Below are 11,608 nucleotides of genomic sequence, written 5' to 3'. Positions count from 1 at the left end.
TAAAAGTTTATTACAAGTTTATATACAAGTTTAATATTGCTCGTTTTATTTTTGTAAGTCTTGGCACTTTATACAAGTTAACAGATTTCATTATAGTCTGGTGCAATGTTATTGTGCTATTCATTGTGCAAAACTGCATTCAGGGTCTGGAGTTCATAGTGCTACAGTAGTGAGAGTTGATCCAGTAGTTGATTTGGCAAAAAGTGTCCAACACCCTGACAATGTGGTTAATATTATTGTCATTTATCTGCATTCTTGTAATTTTTACCACACTGTGGTATATAATAGTGAATACGTGGTATAGGACTTCAACCAAAGAAAGAATCGTGATACTGACTAAATTTCCCAAGCCAGGCGTAGTCAAAACTCGACTCATTTGCGCACTCGGAGAGGCAGGTGCCGCTCGTGCGCAGCTTTACATGGTTTGTAGATTTCGCTTAACAGTTAGTAACCACAGTAACAATCTGAGTAACACAGCTTCCAGGATACATACCACTGTTCCTCTACGATATGCAATGATCCATTGAATTTTCACTGTCAGTAATAAAAACAGCCATCAGCGAGAGCACAGCTTCTAGACTGAGTTCTTGTCATGCTTTTTATTTAGTCGTGCTAGTGTCAATGCTATGCCCCAGCTATGGCCTTGGCCCCAACTGTACTTGTTCCGTAGTTGGGACTGGCTCAACAAATAGTTGGGACCAGCCCAACTATAGATGGGACAGACCCAAGTATACACATAGTTTGGGCCATGGCCATAGTTAGGGCATAACATTGACATGACAAATTCCAATGATATTGTTACATGTATTTTATAGTGAAAATGGCTCTGCCAGAATGCTTTGGTCCCATTGCATACATTGTGTACCGATCATGCAATGCTACATTCTTGATTTGACATGAAACACATTTCTTTCTCCTGTTATAGTCAGATCGCATATTTGATGTCGTGGCAGAATTTCAGTGGCGCAGAAGTGATGTAACAGTTGAGGTTCAGTTGTGTGGTGGCTCACGTGAGCAGATCAAGTACTGGTTGGAGAGGAAGCCATTTCCAAGGCGACAGTTCAGGTGGTCTTTCCAGTGCGATGGCCACTTGGGGCTCAAGATGGCCAGTGCACTCAACAAGGCCTTCAATGAAGGAAGCGAATTGGCTGTTCTTGTAAGGGTTTTATTTTTTGTTTAGTCCTAAAAAGCCCTTTATTGTGGTCGTATTTTAAGTCCTAAAAGCCCTTTAAGGTGGCCCTGGAAGAAGTTCCACTCAAAGGCAGACCCAGAGCCAATTTTTTTTTGGGGGGGGGGAGGTGGGAGCAAATTCTTTTCATTGGCCTAAAAGTTTGGTAATTTTTGTGTAACCTTTCGTGACCTTTTTGAGGATTGTGGTTATATTTAGAGACTTTTTGCTTGCATGTTGAAGGAAAGGAAATGTAATAGACCAGAAAATTACCTTTCTCTCATAATTTAATTAAAAATTTTGTGAGGGGCTTAGGAAACAAGCTTTCCAGGTGGACACAGTGCCTCTTATTATCAATGTGTTTCAAATATTGTCAGAGTGAACTCTTTTTCAAAGAATGTAATTTACATATCTGACTGTCATTATTGAGTGCATAATGCCGTAGTGAGCAGTACTTTCTCAGCAGTTTTTCAATAAGCAAAGTTTCAGTTCATAATTGAAACAGAAACTCCTATAAATGGAATTGTGTCTGATTTGAATTGATATCTGCTTGATATCACAGCAACAGCGCCCTCTCTTTCATCCAGAAATCCATGGACAATTTTAAATTTTTAAAAAGGTGCATTTTTCAATACACTGAACTCCGGTCCAAAAGGATGATAAATTCTTTTCATACTTTGAAGAGGAGTATAAAATTGCACAACAAAGTGCCTGTAAGAAAACATCACTGCTTTAACCCTTTAATTCAGTGGTTTTATACGTAATACATGTATATTACTTTTCAGATTGGCAGTGACGTCCCCTCGAACAGTGCTGACATCCTGGACACTGCCTTGTCAAAGCTCCGCAGCCCTGACTGTGAGATGATCCTTGGACAAGCCAAGGATGGCGGCTACTACCTTGTGGGCTTGAGGAGGGAAGTCAAAGAGAGATTAGGTTTGATACATTCATCACACAATTTGATAATATCATAAGTCTGAAAGTTTTGGCTGAGGCTAGGGAACAACGTGCACTTAGGAAGCTACTAACTGGTGACTGCAGCTGCTTTCCATAGGCCTCTGTGTTATTGTCAGTCGCAGCCATAACTTGTGGACACATCCTCATCCTGTTTAAACAAGTGGGACTTGAGAATACAAGTTAAGGTGAGATTTATTATGTTAGGTGGCAAGTACATCATAGCCAGATGTGGAACTTGCCATAAATATCTATAAATACTGAAGACGTTACAAAAAATTGGATACAAAAAAGATGTCCCATCATTGTCATGTAAGTTTGAAACGTAATTTCAGTGCAAAAATGCATGATTTAGTACGCAATTCTGTTCAATTCAGTTCATCGCGTGCTATGGCCCAACAGGCTTCACAGCTTAGTTTTGGGGGGCTAGAATAGATCAGGTTCAGGAATGTAATATTGTGTCCATCGCAGGGGTCCTGGACGGCATTTTTGAAGGCATTGAGTGGAGTACCCCCACTGTGTGCCAGCGACAGGTGGAGGTGGCTGCTCTGCTGGGCGTCAAGGTGCAGCTTTTACCCCAGATACTGCAAGATGTGGTGAGGCTCCAAGTTCCAACCCAACAGAAATCCTGTCGATTTGGCTAGATTTAGTGAGGAAAGAAGTCATAGATTAGTGAAGTCATAGATTAGTGAAGTCCAGAATGAGGTATTTCATTACAGGCAGTATTTGAAATTTTGGTGTCAGTGTTGTGGCCCAGTCTTTCCCCAAGCCTCCAGGTTCATTGAAATTGAAGGTGGTGTAATTGAAATAAAGTGTGACCAGCAAAACTATGTTGACTTCATAATTTGAATGAATGAAACTGAATTTTGGATGCAGGTGTGAATCTACATCATTAAAGAAAAAGTTTGACATTTTTAGCATACGTCTTTGTCCAAACACTTGATTTCCTGCCAGTGACCAAAACTGAAAGAAATAGGCACTTTTCGCCTGAGCTCAGGGCATTTATTTGCTACAAGGTAACATAATTACTAGCTTTTGTGCTCAGTTTAATTAATGTTATTTTCAATATAGGACACCCCTGATGACTTACCAGAGTTTGAGAAGCATGTGGGTGTGAGAGTGGCCGATTTGAAGGCTCCTGTATTGTCAATAGTGATACCTGTTTTGAATGAGGAAGCCAATGTGGAGTGTGCTCTTCAGTCCATCAAGGAGGTTTGTATTTAAGGCTGTCTCCTACTGAGATTGGATCTATGGCTGTGGATCACCATAGTAGGTTATTTTGCCAACCCAAAGCCACTGCTGAAAGTGTTTGGGGTGTGAGAATTCAGTTTTTTTGGTTTAGATCCTTACTCCGATTTTCAGCCTGTTACAGAATTATAGGAATTCTTTAGATTTCAGCTTTTTGCCAGCTGTTTTTAGCTTTTTGTTTTTGTACGTGGCCACTCATGCCCCTGTTGGATACAGCTCATCTGTTGCTGAATCAAATGAAACAAATCAAACTCAAGCAGGAGTCTCAATCCATGAAAGTGGGAGCCATAACGTAGAAACATATAAGAAACATCATATGCTTGAATCAGCAACAAACAAATGTTTCATGGTTGGCCAAGTGTGCTAAATGGTATGTTTTTGGAATGCTAGATTTCGGGCAGTCAGATAGAGCAAACAACAGTGGAAGGGTTCTTTACTGTAAGTATGGATTTAGTGGGTTTGAATCCTTATCTCAATTGATTTGTTTACAATGCAGAACAGCTCCTGGATTGATTATATAGAGATCATTGTCTCAGATGGTGGAAGTATCGACAGCACTTTGGGAAAAGTTGAAGATTTTGCTGAGAAAAATCCAGACTTGAGAATCAAGATGGTGCGGGGAAGTAAAGGTCAGCTGGTAACATTACTGTGCATTTTACATTAAGTTTGGTAGTTTTTGAATACATTTGTGGGAAATTTCTGCCGAGATAAAAGATACTGGGTGACCGCAAATTCACGGGTGGAGCACAAATGCCTAAGCATCAGTGAGGTACAAGGTACTGGCTGAAAACCTCTTTTGCAGATTTGCTGTGTCCATGTGCTCCAACAAGTTAACCGTGGTTTGTTGAAACCAAGGAATCAGAAAAACATAGGTCAGAGAAGCTTTATGCACTGGTAGAACAGACTAATGTCTTAAGCTCCGCCCACTGGGCAGATGAGCAACAGTGCATGGCGTTCTCCAAGGCTGCACTGTGCATTCCACTTGTCTGCGTTTTGGGTAAATAAATGGTTGCTTGATGAGAATGACTAAAATGTTAACCAGGGGCCTTAACTGCTGAGCGCAGCTGACTAATGCTACAGTGAACTGATCAATGTTGTGCTGTATACGTGTCTTAGAAGTTGCTGATTGGACTCAGCAAAGGCAAGTACTTACATTGTAAAGGACTTTTCCATTTAGTGTTTTAATTAAGACCTGTCCAAGGCTTTCAAAGAAGCTGATTAATTGTTAATGAATGATTGTAATTTTTAGAGACACAAGTCATATAATATAGACTGTAAATATGTGATAGAGAAAAATGATGCTCATGTGTGTTTTGGAGATGAAATGGGCTTATTAACGGTGCAAATCTCACTGAGACCTTTCTGATATCCTGTCAATAATCACTTCTCCATTTAAAAATACTGCTTTTCACATTAATGTCCAAGAACTACAGTTAGAACCTTAACCCACTGGGATCGACTGACTGATTGATGTTCCATTCCATGAGCAATTATGTGAGGTCCCAGAATGGTCTCAGTTGCAGTACTGATGCTTTCAAGGGTCCTCTCCTTTCCATTGGGCTATTTTTTAACGTATAGTATCACAAATCAAGCCCTTTTCCAATCTGCACATAATCAGGGAGAGGTAAGCAGCTAAATGCTGGAGCCAGGGAGGCTACAGGAGTCAATCTCTTGTTTCTCCACGCTGACGGCAGGCTCCCGCGGGCGTTCGACCGGCATGTCTTACTGACGCTTGCCGAACCAGGAACTATCGCTGGGGCATTCAATTTGGGATGGGATGTTCTCCAGGAAGACCAAAGGTACAGTATGCGATAGACTGTTTTATTCGAGATCTGTTGCCTGCTTGTTTAGAAAGTGGATGTGATCATGTGAAACAATGATTCTTGCTTTTATAAGCTCACCTTTTAGTTTTGATCTAATTTAGGAGAAAGTGTTGTTGCTTGGACTAGCAAATTTTTTTAATTCAGTGCTTGGACAAGTGTACTGCCCGCTTTTGGGGAAGACTGATGACCAAGGAAGTAACTTGACGGGCTGAAGATTTTGGTTTTGTTAGGCTTTGATTGACTGTAATTTGGAGCTACCAGCTTGGCACAGCTTAGTTTCAGCCTAGATTGAGCAAAGTTTGAGTTTTCAAATTATTTGTGAAGACAAATGATGGTTTTCTTCTGGTTTTCTAGAAATGATTGCAGCTGGTTGGTTCAGGCACAACTTCGGCTCGGCCAATTAATGCGCCTAGCTAGCTACAAATTCACAGGTGAGAATGTGTAGGACTGAACAAATTAGTGGGCATCATATTTGAGATAACAAAAAGTACGGCGTGTAAAAATACTTCCTTCCCCACACAAAGGCAAGTACAGAAAGGAAGTTAGTAGTCAGGGTTTGAAAGCTCAGTTAGTATGGTTGTTGCCCCTGCAATCCAGATGTTGCTGGTCTTATTAAACCCTCCTGCATTCAATTTTCTAAGTTTGACTGAAAATTGTATTTTTTCCATTGATAGAAACTGCGTTTGGAGACCAAGGGCTGTTTATGTCGAGGCAAACATTTGACAAAGCGGGCCGGTTCCCTCCGTACAGGCTCATGGAAGACTATGAAATGGTTAGGTTTTGTATCTTCCAGTCCAGCATGTGGCATGGCCTTGTTTGAAATTTTGAGTTTCTGAAATGGCATCTTGCATGAATGAGATCCTTTGTCATGTTGCATCCCAGTACAATCAGATTTGAATAAGGCTGCATCCTAATCTTTTGTCTAGAGCTAGGTCTAGGTCTTCACTCCATTGGAAATGCGTGGAGACGCGTAGATAATAGACCTAGCCGTAGGTCTGGAAGCCCATTTCGGACATGGCCTAAGCCTTTTGCGAGTTAACTTTGACCCAAATCTGGTACACTGAGTTCTTTAAATTCATGTGAACATAACAACTTGAATTCTCCTCACTAAAACCACTGTTGCTTCACCTCGTGATTCGGGGCAAGCTTTTGCTTTGTTACATAAGAGATGCCTTGCAACAATACACTGTTCTCAATGGATAAGAACAGCACAAAGGAACCAGTCCATTCCAGAGATGGTGATCGCTATGCGAAAGCTTGCCATGAATCACGAGGTATAGCAACAGTGTCTTCAGTCTGGGGAATTCAAATCGTTTTGTTTAGGTGCAGTCAGATAACTCACTGCACCAAATTTTATTCAAATTTAAATTGCAAATGGCTTATTACTTTAGCTAGCTTGGTGGACAAGAAGATTACGACATTTGCAACCCTAAACTGCCAATTTGAATCTTTTGCTCTAAGTCAGCTCAGTGTGGAATGAAATTGTTTTCCACAGTTTTGAAAAAAATCTGTAATGATTCTGAACTTCTTATTTTATGTTGTCTGTGTGGAGTAAAAAGATCAGTCTTTTTCTGAAAGAACTTTTGACATGCCGGAAAATAAATTAACATAATGCTTTGAGACTACTTGCCGTGTAGTTCAAGGAAATCTAAAAATTCTCCCAAAACTTGATAAAAAGAACACTGTGTAGGTATTACAAAATGTGTGTCTAAATTTTTTTCTTCAGGCAATGAACCTCCAAAGGCATGGACATTTGAAGATAATTCAAGATGTTTTCATCATAGCCTCAGCTCGTCGCCTCATCAAGAAAGGAGTGTGGAAGGTATTGTCACAAACGTTGTCTGCATATGATAATACTACAGTACTCAATTTTTCTTTCTAAATCTATGTACATGTACTCAACACTGAAATCATCTATCCAGGATATTTAACGCTGCTGTTCCACTAGTCAATGAGCCATGTTAAAGTGAAGCCAGGTGGGCGCATTCATGTTTGTGCACAAACTTATAGAAAATATGAAATGTGGTACGGCTCTATAAGTACAGCTTTTTGTATGGCCATTTGCAAACCAGTGAACTATTGAAGTTGATATGCCCAAAACTGAAATGCACAATCAGTAACATGAGTGTTTCATTTTGAATCTAGTATCTGCTGTACTTGAGGGTTCACATTTTGCTTATGTTATTAAGAATTCATTCCTTCTAGTTTTGTTATGTTCTACAAACTTGCTCGTGACTTCAAAATGGCTGCACTGAGGATGGCTTAAGAGTTTCTCCGTAGGGAATAGAAATGTTGAGTTGGTTCTCTAGTATAAGCAATTATGGGTTAACCTTATGCAAAGTGTTTGGATAGCATAACTATTCTTTTGAAAATTCCTCACTGAAGGTGCCCCTTTTTGTGTGTTTTACAATGCAAGGTTGCACTCATCAACTGCCTTCTGATCCTGGGATATCACATCAGTGTGCATCCAGATACATTGGCACGTTTCTATTATGGCTGACCTGTGGATTGCCATGGTGATGATGGGGGCACAATCGTTGCTGCTTTTATTCTGAAATAGATCAGTATATAGTTAATTGAATGCTATTTTTCCAAATGCAGTGAATGTATCAGTATATAGTTGAGTACTATTCTTCCAAATGCAGCTATTATACCAGTATATAGTCGAGCACTATTCTTCCAAATGCAGCTATTATATCAGTATATAGTCGAGCACTATTCTCCCAAATGCAGCTATTTTACCAGTATATAGTCGAGCACTATTCTTCCAAATGTAGCTATTATACCAGTATATAGTCGAGTGCTATTCTTCCAAATGTAGCTATTATATCACTATAAAGTTGAGCACTATTCTTTTAAATGTAGCTAATACGTGCTATGCTTCCAAATGCAACTGCTGTTTGTTTATATATGTGACCCGTCATGAGAGTAAAGTCGTACTGCTCTTCCCTATTTTGACAGTTCACAGTCAAATATTGAAGTGGAGGTCAATTTTTGGGTTTCATAATATTTGGAAAGAGTAACCCGCCTATTTAATTCCAAATATTTCACATGCTCATATATATCTAAAAATGTCATTTTCTCAGCAATTTTGACAATAGCATTATTCATACATGGTCAGAAATGTTGAAACTATGTCAGGCACAAGTGCACAAAGCTGATGCTGAAACATGGTCATCACGTGGGATTTACAAATGTTTTGGCTAGTGCGCAAAATATGTGTGTGTGAGCTGGACATGTCAAGATGTCGTGCATGCGTAATTTCCTCAGTGTCCGATCATCAGGCTCAATACTTCAAATTTTACTCCAAAAGTTTGGACTAGCTACAATGCCCTTGATCATAAAGCTGTGAGTTTCTTTTATTTTGGACAGAGGTGTGTTATACAATGGACTATATAAATCAGTCACTGATGCACATCTATGCCCCCCTGCCTGTGAGAGACCAGAAGGGGGGGTCCTCTTTCCCGAGGCTAAATGCCTCTTCTGGTCACTCACAGTCCCTCAGGGTGCACAACATGCTTTCACTTCAATGCCCCCCCAAAAGAAGGGAAACAGTTTGGGAGTTCATTCCTGCCCCTGTAATGGATATGTCTCTGGTACCTATTTCCAATAGAGGTTGTGTTGTGGCAGCCATTTCTCCAGTAACTGCTTTTATTACGGAGGGTAGCGCAAAAGGTCTTCTCATGTGTATCCCTGTGGAACAAAAGCTCTTAATACCAGAAAAATGGCTGCCATGCACAACCTTAATCCAATCCTAACCGTAGGTCAGTGTTGGACTGCCCAGCTAACCTGATATAGGAAAGGGCAAAACCAAAAGTTGCAGTTGCTTGTAAATATAGTGTTACAGCAAGATATGTGTCCAAGTGCACGTGGTCATGAATAAAAGCTTAAGCGATGACAGCAACTGGTTAATTTGTATGTGTCCATTGTGTTCATGGACAAGTTTGGTTTATTTTTTCCTGTTTGCAACTCTATGACACTTGCTGCAGCTGGCCGTGATCAGGTTTTATTTTGTAGAGATGTTTCAGAGTACTGATCAAGGTTCTGGGTTTTTTTTTTTAGCTTATTCACAGCCATCCGTCATGATAAAGTTTTCCACATCTTGAAGCAAAGTCGCAGCATATCCAGATTGTGGTTGACAATTGTACTGAAATATGCACTTTAAAATGAGCTGTTTGGGCATTAAACAAATGATTTGAGTTTCAAGTTACAGTACACAGGTTCTAAGAAAGAACACACTTGAACAATTTTCATGTAGGTTTTTGCATTTTTACTAAGCTCTTCTGTTATCTTACAGTAATATACAATGCTTTGAACAGAAAACTCCACTCTTTCCAAAGAATAAAAACATGACCTTTCTTCAGACAGCCTGTGCACAGTAAAGAAGAGCACACATGAACATGCCAAAGCAGTGTGACTTTGGAAATCAATTAAAAATGACACAGAGACATTCAAACTTAAAGTTGGGTGAAACTGGACTTTCTGTGGCCATGTTAAAGAAACAAAGCATGTTCTGACTTCAGTGGCAAAGGGAGACTTTGAGAGGCTTGGTGGCGACAAATATACCGGTCCTTTTTACCAGTTCTGAGCACGTGCGCGTTGTTCTGAGTATGCGTGTATAGTTCTGGGCAATACTTTGAAAAAGGACTGGTTTGTGTGCTGCCACCAGTGTCTCAGAGTCACCCATTGAGAAAATTGTTTGGAAAATATACCGATACTGGCTATTTGGAGACTGATTGGCCCAGGTGTTGGCTAATATAAAAGGCCAGTTCTTACTTCAGGCAAATGCAAAAAGCGAAACAAATTTGATATGACGAAATGTTTGAAGTGAAATTTGCTGGAGTTGACGTGTTCAACTTTTGCAAGTTGGTAGAGCAAATATTTGCTTGGACATCAGAATTTTGCATTTGTGTTCACTTTTGTGGCATGTACGAACTGGCCTTGAAGGTAAAGTTTTCCAGTCAATGGGACCAATCATGGAATTCTTTTGGCACTTGGACCAATCAGCTGCGGTAGTTGTGAATCTGTAGGAGAAACTGTGTTTAATACATAATATACGGAATAAAAGAAAGTAATCAAAAAGATTACAATCAATACTGAGTGGGAATTGTGTTCCGAGCCACAGACTTAACGGCACTGTTAGTTTCTGTTGGACTTTATCTTAGGGTAGGGGAACCTTAGCTAACATGAGAAACGAGAGGGATGGACACTGTCCTTATACTCCCAAAATGAGGTGCAGATGGACGCAATCATCAATACTGGGATTTGTATCCAATGTTGGAAGGTGAAATGACAGGTACACAACCTCACATAGGAAAAACAAAAAAAACCTTCACCTACTGACAATGAACCCCCCCATGGTCACTCAGCATGTGAAGCAATACACAGTATGATCACAAACAGTTGAACTTGGATGCCATACTCTATCTGTGTTAAGGCTACAGCTTGAAAAAACAACTGCCAAAGGCATACCATTTGCATTGTCTCTTATTACAAGCTTTTATCAAATGGATTTTAGTGACTATAGAATTAAACTGTTTGCAAGAAAAAGGTGATCATTTTTGTGGTAACATTCCTATTTCATATAAATATATACTACAGTCAAGATTTACAAAAAATCTCTCATACCAAGGCCTTGAAGTTTAAAAAACAAATATTAGTTATAAATATGAACATTAACAATCTTTGGTTCAATTGACATGATAGGTGTAGTTTTTAGTAGTATTGGAAATTTCATGTTAAAAATGGGGAATATTGAAATTGTGTACCATGACATCTTTACAAGTTGATGAGGTTTATCAAATGGAAACAAAAATTTCTGATGAAAAATGAGTTTTCATCAGAATATGTGAGGGAAGAGGAATCACTATTAAATGCAGCGATTCACATAAAGAGAACTGAAAAACGGTTGAACCCAATTTACCAATTTTATGTTCTTTATAAGTTCTTTGTGGATCCTCGAAAAAAGGAAATCCTCTCAAAACTAGGAAACTGTTTTCCACACTGATGTGAATTCAAAGTGCTTTATCAGTCACTTTTTTTTAAGATCGACTTGTTCACTGACCACTGCAATGACACATGAATGGATAAAACCTTGTACAAAAACCCTGTAGTTCCAATTTCACCGTTACGGTAGCTTTTTTTGTCTTCAACACTGGAAACCAACATTTTTAACTTTTTTTTCTGTGCAGATCATCGTCAAGAGCACACACTGATTTCATGTGTGAACCACATGTAATAATGCAAAATTGTTAATTTGCCTTTTCTTCTTTGCAGAAATTTCAATAAGAATGACATGGGTGACATAACAGGTTTAAAAGATGTGTAGAAAGTAACTATTTCACCTGAAACTGTCTTTTTTTCTATACTCATGTGACTGATCATGAGAACATTTTACAAAACCAGGCAATTTGAC

General features: G+C 39.4%; 1 protein-coding gene across 1 annotated transcript; it reads left to right on the top strand.

Moving 5' to 3' along the window:
- The first annotated feature begins 161 nt into the window (after positions 1 to 161).
- On the top strand, positions 162 to 9,105 carry LOC110974005 (uncharacterized). Its single transcript, XM_022225289.2, has 11 exons — positions 162 to 422; positions 926 to 1,156; positions 1,954 to 2,104; positions 2,594 to 2,718; positions 3,194 to 3,334; positions 3,867 to 3,999; positions 4,989 to 5,169; positions 5,548 to 5,624; positions 5,868 to 5,965; positions 6,920 to 7,015; positions 7,610 to 9,105. Exons 1-11 carry the CDS (start codon positions 222 to 224, stop codon positions 7,691 to 7,693), a joined length of 1,518 nt encoding a protein of 505 aa, XP_022080981.2. The 5' UTR covers positions 162 to 221; the 3' UTR covers positions 7,694 to 9,105.
- Positions 9,106 to 11,608: the final 2,503 nt, after the last annotated feature.

The sequence above is a fragment of the Acanthaster planci genome, linkage group LG04 (genome assembly GCF_054643075.1).
Source record: "Acanthaster planci isolate LZ-2023a linkage group LG04, COTS_SCS, whole genome shotgun sequence".
NCBI lineage: Eukaryota > Metazoa > Echinodermata > Asteroidea > Valvatida > Acanthasteridae > Acanthaster > Acanthaster planci.
The sequence above is the reverse complement of the archived record's forward strand: the minus strand, read 5'-3'. Positions and strand labels throughout refer to the sequence as shown.